Here is a 17,887-nt window from a genome sequence, read left to right as displayed (position 1 = left end):
TCCATACAAATCTCTTTGTGTCTGGCTTAGTTCATTTAGCGTGTCTTTAAGGCATGTCCTGTGAATACTGCATCAAAACGCCATTTCTTTCTCAGACTGAGTAATATTCCTCCGGGTTGATTTTTTTTTTTTGCCAGGGTTTCTCTGTGTAACCCTGGCTGTTGGCTGTTCTGAAACTTTCTCTGGCCTCGAACTCAGAGATCCTCCTGCCTCTGCCTCCTGAGTGCTGGGATAAAGGCCTGTGCCACCACCACCTAGCTTGATATACTGTATCTTATCACACTCATGTGCCATATTGTTAACTCACTTATCTGTAGACCTCTTGGCTGTTATGAAGAATACAGATGTTCTTTGTTTTATTTTATTGAGACTAAGTCTTGCTATGCAGCCTTAGCTGACTTGGAACTCACAATGTACACCAGGCTGGTTTTGAACTCAGAGATCTGCCTGCCTCTGCACCTCAGGTATTGTGATTAAAGTGTCATATGCTATCATGCCTTGGCCAAGAATGCTGTTGAGAACATGTATGTGAAGTTCCATACTGTTCCCCACATCAGCTGCATTATATATATAAATATATATGTATTATATATATTAAATAACACATGATATATATTTAATATAGGATATATATATATATACACACACACACTCTATTTCAGTTTCCCCACATTCTTTCTTAAGAGCCAAATAATCCTCTCCTTCCCCTGCCCACTCTCACAGTCTCAAGTACCAGAAGTTGGCCTCAAACCTACCATGTAGTTGAGGATGAACTTGAACTTCTGATCTCCTCGTTTTTACCTCTTGAATGTTAGGTTAACATTCCAGTCATAAAGTGTGTATGCATGTGCATGTGTGTGTGTGTGTGTGTGTGTATGTGTGTGTATGTCTAGGTACTCCTTTGTATGCATGTGTGCAGAGTTTAGAGACAGCTTTGGCTGCCATTCCTTGGCCACTGTACACCTGGTCGCTTTTTAAAATTGTTTTATTTTAAAAGGTTTATTTATTTGCCAGGTGTGATGATGCACCCTGTTAGTTCCGGTACTGGAGAGGCAGAGGCAGGCGGATCTCTGAGTTTGAGGCCAGCCTGTCTATGTCTACATAGTGAGTTCCTGGCCAGCTTATTTCATGTGTATTAGTATGTGCAACTAATGTGTGCCTGGTGACTGTGGATGCCGGAAAAGGACATCGGATCCTGAGTTGGACCTGAGGTTGTGAGCTGCATGTGGGAACTGCAGTCTTTGCAGGAACAGCCAGTGCTCTTAACCCCTGAGCCACCCCTCTCTCCAGCCTTAGACCTTTTTTTGTTTGTTTTGTTTTTGAGACAGGGCCTCTCATTTTCCTAGAGTTGAACAAGTAGGCTGGATTGGCTGACCAGTGAACCCCAGGGGTTCATTTTCCCTGCCTTCCCTAGCACTTGGATCATATGCACACACTGTCGCACCTGGACTTTTTTTTTTTTTAACTTCTTTGGGCTTGAACTCAGGTCCTCATGCTTGCAGGACAAGCACTTTACTGACTGAGCTCTCACTCCAGCCTAGTAGTTTCTGAAAGTCTACCCTGGACAAAGGCTTTCCAGAGCAAATCCATTTCTGAAAAACAGTGGCCTTCGATCTTAGGGAGGCTGTTGTGGTACCCTGAGGCAGTCTCTTTCTCCTGTCTCTTGGGACAGACAGATGCTGGCCAGGTCTTCCAGAAAGCCCAGCATTGCTGTGAGGCAACAAGCCCTCACTCTCTGGGTTTGATTTGAGGAGGCATAGCCAGAGAGGACACCCAGAAGACCTAAGACAGCCCAGGGGCATCTGGGTGGAGTGGATCAGGGTGGAGGGGACTGTGTGGGCCCTGTCCCACACTGCCTGTGGTTGCCTTGGCAATAGCCCGGGTGTTTACTTTGTGGCTGACTCCAGGCTCACCCTCTTTTATAAGTGCTTATTTCCCACCATGAGGACAGACTCTGTCTTTGGGCCTCTGTCCCTTGGCGTCACCAAGGCTGGTAACAGCTCTCCCGCTTGGTGGTAGTCCTGCCAGCCTGGCACCTTTTCCATGCTCCTCATCTGCTGGGAGCAGCCTCCACCTGGGGATTCATGTTGCCCATTCCCAAAGGACCTAGAAACCAGGTCTGTGGGTCTCTCTTCCCCTCTGAGGGAAAGCAGTGTTTCTCAGCCCATAAAAACCTGGGTTAGTGGGGGAGGGGAAGGGGTGCATGCCTTTAATCCCAGCATTCGAGAGGCAGGTAGATCTCTGTGAGTTCGAGGCCAACCTGGTCTACAGAGTGAATTCCAGGACAGCAACAAAAAGGCAGGCGTGGGTCAGCTGTGGGAGGGGCCATGGTGCCAGTGTGTGCAGGGGAGTGCCCAGGTCTGAGAGTGTGTGCAGGGGAGTGCCCAGGTCTGAGAGTGTGTGCAGGGGAGTGCCCAGGTCTGAGAGTGTGTGCAGTGCTACTATGTTTGTGCAAACTTAGCTGAGTGTCTACATGTCTTGTTATCAAATCTGAATTTTCAAACTCCTACTGTGTGCTCTGGGCTCCTACTGAGACTCTGTTTTTTGCTTTTTTGAAATTGTCTCACTGTATAGGCATGTGTGGGCTGGAATTCACTGTATAGATCAGACTATCCCCAAACTGTCCTCCTGCCTCCCTAGTGTTGAGGTTACAGGCATGTAACCCAGCTAGGACTTTCTGTAGTTGACTTAATTTTCTCAACATTGTTTGTGTGAAAGTTTCTATCCATCTCTGTTTTATCACTGAAGATGCCAGGTTCATGTGCCTGACTGGGATTGTCCCTGTCCCTCCTGGACAGATTGGCTGTCAGGCATGGAACGTGTTTCCCTGCCCCCTGCCCCAGCCTTCCTCTGCCTTGGCTGAGACCCATTTTGAGAGGGACATGGATGGTGTGTCCACTGACCGTCCCATCCCTGGGCCCAGTAGTCTGAGAAGGACAGCATAGGTGGGGAAGACCTTTTGAATCACCTCGTTCGTTCTAGCTGCCTGGAGCAACACAGGGTCCCAAGCTCCAAGCTTCTGGAGGTGGTGGTGTGTCAGTGGAGGGGTTGGGAGCTGCAGCTCACCTGGCCTGCTTGTCAACTTGGCCTGTTAGGACATGTCAGGAGGGGCCTCTGCTCTACTGAAGCTGGGAACTGGGATGCGAATGGGGCTAAAGGGTGGAGGAGGCCCAGGAGGCACTGCCCTGGAGGGAGGAGACTAGGCCAGTGGGCCGGAGTTGTTTATCACGTGCGCACAAGCTTAGGAGAGCCCTGACTGGATTTGTCCCTGTCTGTGAGGTTGTGGGTGACTTTGGGTCTGTGTATGGTGGTGTGACAGACCAGATGGATGATCCTCTGTTGGTGGGGACCCTTGTTGGTCACCTGTGGTTTGGGACCTAAGGTCTGGGAGGAGGAGCTGAGCAAGCAAAGGAAGGAAGAGCAGGCGGGGCTGACCTTGAGCCCTGTCCCCGGCTTCCTGAGTTGCAGGCTCCACCACGCTATCAGCTTCCCTCCTTCTGTCCCTGACCCTTGGGCTGCAGGACAGTTCTCCTCCCTTTCCCTGGTTCCTGGTGACCAGGCTTAGACTATGCAGGTTTCCGTTCCTCTGCTCTTGAACCCCCATCCCCAAGGGCTAGCTTGGGAGCCCATCCAGCCCCTCCCCCATGTCATGTAAGGAGCCCCCTTTGTGTGTGAGGACTACCTGACCTGAGGCAGTGAGAGCAGCTAGCAGGGCCTAAATCTGCTGCTGTGGGACCCTGGAGGCTTCCAGAGCTGGGAGACATTCCTGATGGAAGGGCCCTGCTGACAGGGACTGTGTGTGCCTTAAGCTTCCAAGGGATCTCACACTGGCCCTTGGCACCACTCTGAATGGGTAACCCAGAAGGTGTAGTATAGAGGGATCTGGGGGTGGGGTCAGACCTGGACCGCAGCTCTGGTGACACAAGATCAAGGCCTTCCCTTTCTCTATCCTCGCTCTCTTGAGTAGCATTATAATTAAAAAATGGCAAAGGGCGGGGGTAGGGGGCAGGCATGGTGATACTTGGAAGGCAGAGGCAGGTGGATCTCTGTGAATTCAACACTAGCCTACTGTACAAAATGAGTTCCAAGCCAGTTAGAGCCACACATTGAGACCCTGTCTCAAAAAAAGTGTGTTTGGGTGAGAGCTGGAGAGATGACTCAGTTACCAAGAGCAGATTCTCTTTAGCAAGAGGACTTGAGTTTGGTTCCTAGCACCCGTGTGAATGGCTTACAGCTGTCTGTATTCAGCTCCAGGGGAGCCAGTGCCCTCTCCAGTCCTTTAGGGATCTGAACTCATGTGCACACACATGTGCTCACACACACACACATAATTCAAAAATAATAAAAATAAGTCTTTTTTTTTTTTTTAATGAGAGCCAGGTATGATGGTGGTGCACATCTGTAATCCCAGTACTTTGAAAGGTGAAGGCAGAGACTTAGGAGTTCAAGATCACCCTGAGCTACACAGCCAACCTTGAAATCCTGTCTCCAAAAACAAAGAACAAAATAATGTATTAAGAACTCTGTCTGAGCCAGGAGTGGTTATAAATGCCTGTAATCCCAACGTTCTGGAGGCTGAGGCAGAGGGATTACTGTGAGTTCAAGGCCAGCCTGATCTGTACACAGAGTTCTATGCCAACAGAGACACATAGCAATATCCTGCCCCCTCTCCCCCATCAAGGATATCTAGTACTTAGAGGAGGATCACAGTTAGAAGTGCTTTTTAGAATTCTGGGTACTCTTCCTTAGGGGGGCTGTCCTGAACCCCTGGGCAGGAACCCTTAGGAAGATAAGTGGAATAGATTTTGCCAGCTGAGCCACTTAAGGGGCTGGGAGGGGCTGGCCCGTGCGTGATTCCGGCAGTGGGGGAGGAAGCGGGCAGGGTGTGGGGGGAGGACACACTGGCAGGAAGGCTTGGAATAGAATCTCAGCAACGCCTGGTATTTCCCAGGCTTGCCCCTCCCCCTTGGGCTCTGGGGCCCACCCCACATTCCTTTCCCAGAGGAAACCGGAGGGAGCTGACTCCCCAGACATAATATCGTTTCTAGTTGTGGCCCAGCTTTGGAGCCCTACTGTGTGCACTAACACTACGCATGCCCTGCCCCCATCTCTCTGTGTCTCTCCGCTGAGGCAGTCTTCTCTGCATCTGCCAGGTTAAAAGACAGAAGTGGATGCTGGAGATTCTGGTCTCTTTCCAGGTCTGTATAAGCCTGGACAGTGTCTCATCCTCTGCCCTCCCTAAAGCATGCAGACCCCTCCAAGTCTCAATCAAACACTCATTATTGGTCAGCCATGAGAGGCCCATGGGGTGCAAGAATGAAGAACCTCTGCTTAAATGTAAGACCTCTGCTTGCAGCATGGCAGGAAGGTGCTAGCCACACAAGTCTGAGATCTAGATTCCAGCCCTCCGAGTCTATGTAGAAGCCAAAACGTGGAATGCAAAGGCTGACACTGGGAGCTTTTCCTCTGACCTTCTAGGGAAGTTTGGCTTGTGTGTCCTTATCAACACATAAATACTTAAAAAAGAAAAAAGCCTGGCATAGGTGGCAAAAACAGAGACAGGCAGATTGGGGCTATCCTGGTCTATATCTCAAGTTCCAGGACAGCCAGGGTTATGTAAGGTGGCCCTTAGGCAGCTGGAAAGACTTAGTGAGGAGGCCTGATGGAGTCAAGGACATCTTTGTGTCTGCCCTCTATTTTGGCTCCAGAGTCAAAGTGGATGAGGACATCTTGGTGGGGTGACCACCAGGTCTAAGAAGGTATGGCCCTTGGGAGGAAGTGACAAGGTGGGCAGAGCAGGACTTGATCGGATGCAGAATTCTTGATTTTCTAGTCATCCAGTGGGAGAAATGCAGACTCAGTCCCAGTGTCCCTGACTGTGTCCCTTCCTGCTCTCCCGGAGTCCTGACTCAGCTCATGGCAGCCTGGCTCTTCCCGTTGGGCTTCCGCAGGGTGGAGGTGGGGGTCCAGCTCCTGCATGGGCCCCACAAGCAGCAAACAGGAAACAGAAGAACAAACCCATTCCCTAGCTGACCTGGTCCTCCCACCCTGGGCCTCACCCTCACCCTTCCTCTTGTGTTCTTCCTTCCCTCCATCCTGCCCACCCACTCCCTCTCTCTGTGGTCCTCTTCTGTGCCCTCCTGGAGCTACCCCTCACATGGACCACCTTCCTGGCAAGTGAGGACAGTGACTGGCCAAATGAGTGCTTGAAAGTAACCCAGTCCTGTGGCTCTCCCTCTTAGATGGCCTCTGGGCTTGTGTCCCCTTCTGCCGGGCACTTCCTTCTCTGTGCATAGACTGTCCTATCCTGGTGGTTGTGACAGATGCCTTCAGGAACTCAGGGTATGAGTGACAGTGGAGAACACATACCACCCAGGGCATTGCTTGCCCTGCCTCTGCTGGCAGAAAGGACGGGACCTGGAGAGCCAGAAAAGGGGAGAGAGGGGTCTGGGATCAGCCGGCTCCCATCTCACTCACATTCTGGAGGGGCAGAAGGAGAGTGGACAGCTTGGAGCCTCCTCTCAGCTTGATGACACCTGGGTTCATGGGCAAGGGTCCTGTGGAAAAGGAGTGAACAGGCTTCCTTTGGGAGATTGGAGTGGGGTCTCTGTAGCCTGGGGGTTCTGGGCTGGCAGTACGAGTCCCACTTGAAGAGCACAGTGTCCTGAGGCAAGCACATGCTGAGCAGTGTGCGTGTGGCCAGCCTGCTTGTATGTGGTTCAATGGGCATCTCTGTGGGGTCTGAAAGGATCCGGCATACCATCAGGGGCTGTGCTTGTATGTGTTCCCCGTGGGGTAGGGATGTTTGCCTGGGATGATGTCCAAAGGTGTAATAACCACACTGAGGGTCTGTGAGTACAGTGTGTTTCCGGGGGACAAGTGGAGAGGGTGCTGTGAGGCACACAGCTAGTACATGTTGCTGCAGGAATGTGGAGCCAATGGGCCCATAGTGTGATCGCCCGGCAGTGTGAGTCCTTGTGTTTGCATGGTGTGGTCGGTGTGTGCTGTGCCTGAGCAGAGACCGCTCGAAGCCTCTGGCGTGGGGCGGAGGGTGGGCTGGCGCGGCGCCGGGGCCGCCCCGGAGGGGGAGGCGTCTGTCCCAGCGACTTGCCGGCGTGTCCCTGCCGGGCTCGGGCGGGCGCCTTCACCCGGGCGGCGCGGGAGGCGCGGCCCCACTCCAGCAGTCCTGCCGCCGTCCGCGCGGGCCGGCCGCCCCCTCGGGGCCTCTGGGCCACGAGCCCGCGGCTCTGGGGGGCGAACTGGGACTCCTGGGCTCCGCCAGCCGCGCGGGGGTCCGAGGACGTCCCCCGCCGGGCGCCGAGCCGCGGAGTCCCGCACAGCGCGTCCCGCTCCAGAGACCAGGCCCGGTGCGCGCTGGGGCCGCGACGGTGGCTGCGCTCGGGGGATCCCGCAGGCCGCGCCAGTGGGCAGCGCCGTGTGGCGCGTGGAGCATGCGGGCGTCGGGGGCTGGCGCTGGGAGCGCGCCGTCGGTGTGGACTGCAGCGCCCCGGAGCCGCGCTGCCTCTGGCTGCCCTGTCTGAGCCACAGCGACCGCCAAGCACTCGGGCTGCGTCCGGCCAGGGTGAGCAACAGCTTTGGAGCCGGGCGGGAGCTGGATGTCAGGGGTTGTGGGTGCTAGGGTTACCCACTTTTGAGCTGAGAGCGTCCTGCATTCCCAGACGACATCCTTGCAAGTAAGTGGTGTGTGTGAGAGAGCAGGATGAGAGTCAGAGTGAGGTGGCAGCGTTTGCGTGGGAGCTTTCCCAAGGGCTCCCAAGGGCTCTGGATGGAACCTGGAGTCTGGGTAATGGCACCTGTGGACTCAGCCCTCCTAGTTAACAGGCAGTGGAAGGATGGAAAGGGGGCTGATGACTGGAGGAGTCACTGGCTAGCATATCTAGGAATCTAGGTTGGCAGAGACCCAGTGAGAGCTAGGCACTGGGTCACTAACCCGAACAGTGGGCGCCACTCTGTTCTCCTGTCTTCTTTCCTATCAGCAGGGTCGCTGACACAGAGGCAATAAGCGTTTCTTAGTGGTCAGAGGAAGTTGAGGTGGCAGAATGGCCCCCCAGCAGGCATTGGGTGATTCCCAGGGCCGGCAGTGGCCCGACTGGGGGCAGTGTTTCTGATGTTCGGGGATCTGCCGGGCTGGTAGGCGTGAGTCACAGTGGGCGCCATGCCCAGTCTCAATACAGTGTTCTCTGCTATGACCTCTTTATGCTGGGGTGGGATGGGGGGGTGTCATACAGATGTAGCCAGTCCATCGAGTGTCCCCTTCTGCCTGATGTGTTCCCTAAGCTGTTGGCCCTTCTTTAACCACAGCTGATGTTTCTGGATGTCTCTGTTTTCAGACAAGAGGGTGAGAGTATTTACAAATAGATTCCAGTCAGGAGGGCTTAATTAACGATGCCTGTGGCACCTCTCTGTCCCCTGTCTGTGTGCCTGTGTCAGGGAGCAGAGGTGCACTTCACTGTCCCTCTAGTTGTCAATGCTGGTCTGTTTCTGTACCTTACACCTCTCCCGCCCTCAAGAGGAGAGCTAGACTCAGTGTTGTCTCAGGTCAGAGGGGAGGAGCAGAAACCTGCATGTAAGGTTAGCATGAGGCTAAGTCTGAAAGAGCTTCCCACAGGGGAGCAGCCAGCCCTGACTGCATCTGTGGAGTCTCCTCTGATAGGGCTATGGTGGTGGTGGTGGTGGTGGGGGGGGGTGACTGACATTCTCAAGAGACAAATTGAATTGGAAGGAGTGGAAGACAGGACCTGGAAAGAAGAGAGTGAGTGGAGAGGCGTAGATAAGTAAGAAGGGGGGCTGTTGTGCTGGGGTGAGGAGAGACCAGTGGGAGGAAGGCATACCCACTGTCCTGGATTACAAGCAGGTCCCCTCAGGGAGTGGCACCCCCAGGCAGCTGGCAGCTCTAGGGAGGCTGTGTGTGTAGGGGGAGGGGAGGGGAACATGTGGAGACCTGTCCCAGCCGCTTCTCATCACTGGGGCAGCTGGTGGCTTAAACCTTAATCCAGGGCACCAGCAAAACAATGGGCCCTGCAAACACCCTCAGCTCTGAGCCTGGGTGGGAGTGCGAAGGAGGGCAGCCCACACTGGTGGGGGAGCAGGGATTTCTGTGGGAGAGGCACTGGGGACCCATGAGATCATCTTTCCTATCAAGGAAATCAAGGAGGGGTGTGTTCGAAGCTCAAGGAATTTCCATGAATGTTCTCCAGGCTCCTTGGACCCTGTGAATGTGAATGTAGGGTGCTGGAAGGTAATCAGGCCAGGGTGTAATCACAAGGGGGACGGAACTGAGGGGACATCATTAGGGCCCTGCTAAGGACTGGGACCAGGAGTAGTCTAGGTCTTGCTTGGACCCTTCTGGGGATGGAGAGTTTAGGATCTAACCTGTTTTCTTCAGGCTATGGAATGTCTCCTTTTCTGGACCCTCATTTGGCTGATTTGTGTCCTCCACCTGGCTCTGCTCCCCAAGACTACAGTCCGCAAACCTTTTGTACGTCTCGTTTTCCTTTTATTTATTGAGATTCGAGACTCTGCTCTCTCTGCTAAACCTGCTGGATGGCAGCTAAGCCTCCTGGCTGTGCTCTCCCTCTGTTGACCAGGGGTGGACAGTTTCTCAGCTGGGCCTCTTAGCTAGCAGAAGGGCAACTTCCCCACACAGTGGGAGCTCCTTACACCAGGTCTGATGGGCTTTCACTGTCCATGCCAGTCCTGGGCCACCCATCTCTTCTGGTTCCTGCCAGGGCCAAGGAGGAACAAGGGGCTGGTGAAAAGCTTTTGGCTTCCTGAGGGCAGAGGCAAGTGCTAGCTAACTCAGGCTGCCCAGTGGCTGTGGGGATTTGGGGCTTTGTTGAAGGGTTCTTGCTTTTCTTACGGCCTGTCCCCCAGGGACCCATCTTTTCTGTCAGCCTCTCTGCATACGATTCATCTCATACTTGTTACTGCTGTTTATTTCAGTGTCCAGAGATGTTCAAGACAGTCTTCTCTCTCCGTCACCCCTTGCCTCCTGCCCTAGATGTGGTCCTGGATGGGCCCTCTCAGCTTTTTTCTTTGGATGACCTGCCATGTCATCTAGGGGAATCCCAAGTATTCTGACAGGATGCACAGAGGGCAGTATCTCCCATCGGCCTTCCTGGTGAACCAGCCTGGCCTTTGGTCTGAGCTTTGCAACCTCAGCAAGTCACTTTAGTGGTCTGATGTCCAGTTGAGGCTTTTGATCCCATGCTGTTGGAGAGTGCATGTGTGTGCCAGTGTATGCAGATATGTGGCTCTCTCTGTGCTGTGTGGATACAAGACTGGTTTACACACCTGTGCCCTGCCAGTGTGCCTGCTTGGTGCCTACATATGGTTCTGTGAGTCTGCCTGTGTGCACGTCTGCTATTTTTACTTTTATCATTTATCAATTAATTAATTAATTAATTAATTGTTTTTTCGGAATGGAGTTTCTCTATGTAGCCTTGGCTGTCCTGGAACTCACTCTGCAGACCAGGCTGGCCTTGAACTCAGAGATCCACCTGCTTCTGCCTCCTGAGTGCTGGAGTGATAGGCATGTGCCACCACTGTCTGGCTTATGTGTACATATTTGTTTGTGTTCCTGTGTTTATGTTATGTTCTGTCTACATAAGTTGTGTGTGTCAGTGTATTCATGCATGTCAGTGTATGTGTGGGGATGTGCAAGTTGTACGCACAACTTTCTGTGCAGAAAAGCTGTGTGTGCAGTGCCTGGCACACCAAGAGTGTTCTGGTTCAATTTCCAGGGAGGCAATGGTGCCGTGAGGAGACTAAAGGGAAAGCTCAGAGGGAGGAAGCTGTCAGGCTTCGAAGAGTGAGAAAGGAGGGGAACGGTGAAGGGGGTGAAGGGATCAGGACCCCAAAGGTACCTGGGCCCTTGTGGCTGAAGATGTTGGTGGTCCTGTCAGGTCCTAGGCTCTGGGCAGCTGGCGGCAGGTGCAGAGCCGTGAGCATAGGCTACACGATGCTCATTCACCTTTTTCCCTTTGCTCCTGCAGCTTCCCCTGGGCCCACGAGATGGGTGCTCTTCTGGACGCCCCCTCCCCTGGCAGGGGCCCAGGACACTGCTGCTGCGCAAAAATCTCCAGGATGGCTTTGGTTTCACCCTGCGTCACTTCATTGTGTACCCACCGGAGTCAGCTGTGCACTGCAGCCTGAAGGTATGTCCAGCTTGCCAGTGCCTGGCCACTGTGTGGGAGGGGGGAGCTCGATGGGAGAGAGAAGCTAGTTGGCCTATTCTAGCTACCTGTCACAGGAGTTACTGTAGGGATCCGGCCTGGCTCCTTCAGAACCACAGAGAGAGGGGAGCTTTGCCTAATACTCTTGCTCCGTGACTGTGGACAAACTCCCTAACTTTTCTGGACTGGGTCTTGCCAGGGGGTGCAGAGGTGAGAAGTCAGTATGTGCAGAGCTGCATGTGTGAGTGTGACACACACACACACACACACACACACACACACACATACACACACGGTCTCTGGAAAGGGAATGATCATTTTGGGTAATGGGCTCCTTGTTCACTTGTCCACTGGTTCTTGACCTGAGTCACCTTTTCAGGGATCCCCCTTATTTGCTGGAAAGAGTCCCGGGGGAGGGGTCCAAGGGCCCCCGGGTCTTAGTCCTAACTCAATCCTGTGTTGTTGTGGATTTGGTCACTGTGGATTTAGAGCCATCTCACCACTCTGTGACTCGGTTTCTCCTGAAGGCTACTTTTCCTTGACCCCTAAGAGCTTTTCCATCCTTAATACAGATACCTCAGACTCTGAATCATAGAGCCAGAACTTCTCACAAGGCCACCACTTGGAGAGAGAGTCCCTGAAAGCAAAGGGTGTGGAAGACAGGAGGGCAGCTAGGCAGCAATGGGGCTCCCAACCTCCCTTCCTACAGAGGAGACAAATTTCTAGTACAGTCAATGAACCCCTCTCTCTCCTTCCCCCAGGGCTGGATCAGCCTACACAACTGCTGGGGGATTACTGCTTGGGTACCTTGACCCCACCTGCCACACAACCAAAGCATTAGGTTTCTCTGTATGCCTCTGCACCTATGTTTGCCTGCTTGCATCGGTGTGTGTGTAGTGTCTGCAGGCTATGGTGTGTGTATATGTCTGTCACATGCTTTGCGATGTTCACATGTATATGAATCTTTGATACTAGGGTCATCACTGTCATTGGCTATGGCTATGCCTAAGCCTCGGGTAACCAAGGGCACCAGCCCCCTCACTCCTGGAACCCCTGGTCCTACTCTTCCTTCTTTCTAGCTCCTGCCACCTTCTCTTAGGACACTGTGGAGGAGTGGCAGTGACAGAGGCTGTGCTCTCGCGTGCTGGGCTCGCTTTCTCATGGGTCACTGGGCAACTCTGGGGCAAGACAAGCCAGGATTGCTCCCTCCCTTTCTAGAATCTGCTCTGGACTGAGAGATGTTCTCATCCTGAGGCAGTAGGAGGCCAGAGTTCTCTGCCGGGGAGCCTGCAGTGAGCTTAGCCGTCCACATGCATGTTTGCCTCTGCCACTCACTGTCCATGCTGTCAGCGCCCATCAGTGGGCATGCACCTCCCATGGGAAATCCAGCAGCACCCAGCAACCTTCCTGGTGCACCTTGACCTGACTGGGTCGCCAGCGAGTCCTGAGTTTGGGTCCTGGTTCTGCTGTTGAATGGCTGAACAATGTGACCCTGAATGTCCTGTCAACTCATATGTAACACCCACTGGCTCAGCCTGTCTCTGTTCTCTGGTTCTTCTCCAATAACCAGTACCCTCACCGGGATGGATCCCTGACCCTCCTAGCAGCTCCCCCTCACCACTGTAGGTAACTTCAAGAATCCTGCACCTTGTCTGACACCTACTTCTGCTTATCAAAGAACCTTTCCTGGCCGCTTTTTCTTTCCTTTTAGACCAGAATGCTTTAGTCTGACTTCGCCACTTGCTGATGTTAGCTCAGCATATCCAGGCCTAAGTGTGCACCCATCCCCCTTGCTAATCGGACCTCCCAGCACATTCTGTGAGAGAGATAGCCCTGTCTACACTTGTCAGGCTACTTATCTTTGTCCTCCTGGGTCCTCTGCATGTGTGTTGGGGACCTCCTCCCTTGGGTTACAAGGGACCTTCTCCCTAGGGGAAGAGAGCATAAATTTCTGGTAGATTGGATGTTCTTGGAAGCCTGGGATGCTAGTGTGGTGGGACTGGCACGTCTGAGAATAGGGTGTATATATTTAGTGGACATTTGTTCTGAGCCAGACTCTGACAACTCTCTAGCCTTCTTGCTGTTGGCTGGTTGGAAGGAGACAAGGGTTAGAGTGGAGATCTCAGCAGGCTGCTGCTGCTGCTGCTGGGGGCTGAACAGGTGCCACACCCATCTCTCTGTTCCCTGCAGGAGGAAGAGAATGGAGGCCGTGGCCGAGGAAGAGGAGGAGGAGGAGGAGGAGGAGGAGGTAAGGGGGTGGAGCCGGGGTGGGGCAGGGCTTCAGTTTCTCTCCCGCACTCCAGTGGGCCCCACCCTCTTCTTGTCCACACCTCTAGTCTTTCTCTTCTTGGCTCCTGGTAGACTAGCTCCAGGCATCTCCTCCTCTCTCTCTCTCTGTTCTCCTCCCCATTTCCCCCTCTCACCGTTGTCTTCCTATGGGCCTGTCCCTCCCACAGCCATCTGATACTGAGTACTCTGAGTGACAGATCCCCATCTGGTTCCTCCCTCCCTCTACTTTCCCCCAGAACAAAGTCTAGGCTAAGGCTGCAGGATCTGCGCATCAGGGTTGGGGTGTCCTGAGCATGGGTTCATCTTGTGGGTGGAGACAGTGGACAGTGAGGACCCGAAAGGAATAGTGGGACCCTAAGGTATGTCCTCAATGTGAGCCTAACTTGCCTTGCTGTTACCTTTGCTATCTTTTTGTTTGTTTGTTTTTTTGAATCAGGGTTTTTCTGTGTAGCTTTGGCTGTTCTGGACTCACTCTGTAGACCAGACTGGCCTTGAATTCAGAGAGATTGGCCTGCCTCTGCTTCCCAATTGTTGGGATTAAAAGAGTGTGCCACCACTGCTTGGCCTACCTTTGCTATTTTAAGAGTCCTTTGCTGGCTCTCAAGCTCCCCAAGTGTTAAAGCGGACGTTCCCAGACAGGCAGCTCTCCTGCCCTGTCTCTGTGGGCACCGTGGGGACGCGATCCTCCTTAGTCTTCGTGCCATTGCCCTGCCCAGCCTCTGCCTGTGGGCAGCCACGGGGACATGATCCTCCTGAGTCCCCATGCCACTAGAGGAGAAAGAGCCCACTGTCTCAGCACAGGTTCCAGTGAGGGAGTCTTGTTGGCAAGTGATGGAGTTAGTATCCATCCTGTGCTCATCCCAACATCCCAGGGCTCTCATACTTCTGCCTGGAGTCCTTGACCCAGGAGAAGGAAGAAGAGTGGAAGAATATTGGGTTTCTCTCTGGTCCTGTGATCCGTCCTCTCTCCATACATGTGAAGTCTCGCCAAGCTTGTACCTTTAAAAAAAAAAAATTTAAATGTAAAAAAATCAAGTGCATTTAAAAGAGTATTTTATGTTTGTATGTGCCTGGGTACATGTATCTTTGTGCACCGTGTATGTGCAGGAGTCCACATACGTTAGATGAGGGCACCAGATGCCCTGGAACACGAGTCACAGGCAGTTGTGAGCTACTACATGTGTGCTGGGAACCAAACCCATACCCCGTTCCAGAGCAGCCCGTGCTCTGACCTCTGACCCACCTCTCCAGTCCAGATTAGGGCCTCTTTTTGAGCATCATCAGTGTGTGTGCTCGGGATAATGCCGGAGAATGCATGTCCCGTGCCTAGTGTGTGGAGATCAGAGGACGACTTGGTGGTGTTAGCTCTCTGCTTCCACCTTTACGTGGGTTTCAGGGACTGAATTCAGACCATGCAGATGCCTTTCCCCACCATCTTGTCAGCCCCATGGGGGCCTCCTGTATGGCGCCCTCCCTGCGTCTTATGCATTGTTTGTGATGTCTGCGTGATAGAGAACTCTGGAAGGGCAAGGACTGTGTGTACATATTGTGTAGCGTGACTTCTAGTACAGAACATGCCCTCATGGCTGTGGGCAGCTCTTTATGTGTCCTTCTCCTGTTGTGGGACCTTGTGTGGCTGTGGACATAGGTCCTGTGAAAGCATGGTCATTGCATGCTTGTATCTGTGTGTGATCATCCTCTGAGTGTGTCCCTTGTATGGATAGCTATACATGGGTGTGGCCTTCAGCAGCCATGCCCAGCTAACCTGACTGATGCCCACCAGGACCCTCCCACCGGCACCGCCTGGAGCCCATGGACACCATCTTTGTGAAGAATGTGAAGGATGGTGGCCCCGCTCATAGGGCAGGGCTTCGCACAGGTAGGCCTGCCCACTCCTCTGGGGCTCCCTCCCTTTCCTTCTCAGTGGGTTGGGTTCCTCTCCTATCACTGTCATTCATGCTTTATCCAGGGGTAGCCTCCACCCCTGCTTTGGACCCTGACATGTGGTCCAGGGGTAGCCTCCACACCTGCTTTGAACTCTGACGTGTGGTCCAGGGGTATCCTCCACTCCCTGCTTTGGACTCTGACATGTGGTCCCACTCCTTGTCCCTAGGAGACCGGCTCGTGAAGGTGAATGGGGAGAGCGTTGTTGGGAAGACATACTCCCAAGTCATAGGTCTGATCCAGAACAGGTGAGCAGCCAACCTTCTTCCTTCCTCAACCTGGGCCCTGCTACTGGCTCCCTGTCCCCCAGCCCCTGTCGCCCCTGGGTTGACTCTCTCCTGTCTCTGCAGCGATGACACCCTGGAGCTCTCCATCATGCCCAAGGATGAGGACATCCTCCAGCTGGTGAGTCCCTTGGGAGAAAAGAGAAGGAAATAGCCTGACACTGCTCAACTGGGGTTTCCAGGCCCATCCCTGGGCTGGGGCTGCTTCTTGCTTCACTCAGGGCTGCTCTGTGCTAGGGAGACAAGAGGTGCTGGCCTTGGTAGGCAAAATTCCTGCCAGGGTATCTGAAAGGGTGGCTCAGTGGGCCCTGCCAGCCTGGCATGTTCTTGTTTGCTCCTGTGAGAGGTGCCTGCTCCCTGTACCCCCTGCCCACTTGGCCTGAGCGAGCACGGCTCTGTAGATGCACACACCAGAGAGCACCACATCCCGCCGTCACAGACACGACTTAGTACAGATCAGAACACTCATCCACAGCACGGTGTGACTCAGCTCCATAGAAGACGCACACGCATTGCAGGCCCAGACGAACAGACCTGTCTGTTTCAATGTCACCATGGCTCCCCCTCCGTGTCAGTGTACCACAATGCCTGTGTAGCACACGGCAAGATCTCACAGCCGTCTGACTTGCACCTTGGGCTTGTAACACAAACGCCGCACACATCTGGATTCTGAGGTTCCGTGACGTAGACACACACTGGCATGTTATTGCAGTGCTGCCCGCAGCTGCCTCAGCGTGCGGCAGCCCCTCTCGGGTACCTGTGCTTAGTGATATCGCGGGATCCTAAGTTCAGGCCCATGGGTATCTAAACTCTGAACCCATCACCCCCAGTGCCTCAGCATGCTCAGAACATGATGTGGAGAATGCCACACATGTATTGTGTGAAACAAACCCAAAGCCCTGTATCTGGAGCCTGGAACACTCCCTCCCCTTTGCCTCATGCCCTGTTCTCAGTCTCCTGAATCCTACCAAGATGCCAGCTTGCTTGCTCCTTAGGTCACTGCCCCTCAGAGGATGGCTGAGGGCCAAGCCCCAGAGACTCATAGCTGCTGTGCTGACTTTGGCTGTGGCTGTGTCACTGTAATGACAGGGCCACACTTGGCATGATGCCTCTCTGGGAACCTCCATTCCTGACCTCAAAAGTCCCATTGGTCTTCCTGGAGATGAAGAGGAAAGACTGGAGGGGATGGCTCACCCCAAGAGTTAAAGAGTTTGCCTGTATGCCAGACTTGAGGCAAGGCCACTATGAGAGAGTAGCAGGACATGTCCCTGGGGTACCCTGGCTCAGTCCAGATCTCGTGTCAAAGGGGTGGCAAGGGCAGCAGCCTTGAATTCTGCCAGACCTAAACCCAAGTGGGCTGCCAGCCCCAGATGTCAACATCTGGTAGCTTCCACTACCCTGCCATCTCCAGGCAGCCAGAGGGTGGGGCCCAGGCATTCCTGTGGTTGGGAGCCAAGGCTGGAGGCCAATCGGGCGGCGGCAGTTGCTGACGCCACCACCGACGCGGCAAGTCCCCTCCACACCCATCCTCCCTCCTCCTACCGCCAGGCAGCCGACAGAGAGCCGGGTGGTGGAGAGGGGGAGCTTCAGGAAGGGCTGACTGAGGGGACTGAGGGACCCAAACCAGCAGGGCAGGGGCTGTGGTGGGAGGCAGCGCAGGGTAGCAGGCACGGGTTGGCGGGATGCTGCCTCCGCCACCGTGATGCTGGGAGCTCCGGGAGCCGGCAGGATGGCAGGAGGGAGAGGTATGTGTTGCTGGCCCAGTATGCCAGGCTGGAGGGGCCGAGTGTTCGGGGGTGTGGTTAGCTGGTCCTTGTCACATGATGTTTGTGTTTGCGACTGGAGGGGTAGTTATTTGTGTATCTCATTGTGTGTGCTGTGTGTGTCAGGGTGTGTATCTTGTTGTCTGTGATGTGGTGTAGTATGTGTGTGTGTCTGGGCTCACCCTCCCACCCTTTTGCTTCTACATCCTGAGACAGGCCCCCTCAGCTCATCTAGCGCTGGGCTGGGTCAGGGACACAAGACTGCTGTCCCTGGGGGGCTGCCTCCTTTTTTGGCTGAGCCTGGGCGCCAGCCCTGTCACTCCTCAGCAATGCAGCGTCAGCTTTAGCAGCCAGTGCCAAATTCCAGGCCTAGGGGTGGCCCGAGGTGGCCCGAGGCCCCTTAGTCAGTCCA

At 54.0% G+C, this 17,887-nt stretch overlaps 1 protein-coding gene across 5 annotated transcripts in view; it reads left to right on the top strand.

The window, feature by feature from the left end:
• Nucleotides 1-17,887, top strand: part of Arhgap23 (Rho GTPase activating protein 23) — an 81,578-nt gene that overhangs the window by 17,591 nt on the left and 46,100 nt on the right. For 3 of the 5 annotated variants that reach the window (XM_087910042.1, XM_087910041.1, XM_087910045.1), the window contains exons 2-6: nucleotides 11,016-11,177; nucleotides 13,386-13,443; nucleotides 15,268-15,363; nucleotides 15,598-15,676; nucleotides 15,779-15,833. In XM_087910042.1, the coding sequence (XP_087766168.1) occupies nucleotides 11,016-11,177; nucleotides 13,386-13,443; nucleotides 15,268-15,363; nucleotides 15,598-15,676; nucleotides 15,779-15,833 (450 nt within the window). Of the gene's footprint in view, nucleotides 1-7,167; nucleotides 7,583-11,015; nucleotides 11,178-13,385; nucleotides 13,444-15,267; nucleotides 15,364-15,597; nucleotides 15,677-15,778; nucleotides 15,834-17,264; nucleotides 17,458-17,887 lie in introns of those variants that run through there. The other 2 variants (XM_087910043.1, XM_087910044.1) reach the window with 2 other exon arrangements.

This window comes from Myodes glareolus, chromosome 9 (genome assembly GCF_982192425.1).
Source record: "Myodes glareolus chromosome 9, mMyoGla1.1, whole genome shotgun sequence".
In the NCBI taxonomy this organism is placed as follows: Eukaryota; Metazoa; Chordata; class Mammalia; order Rodentia; family Cricetidae; genus Myodes; species Myodes glareolus.
This window is presented reverse-complemented; position numbering and strand designations above follow the sequence as displayed.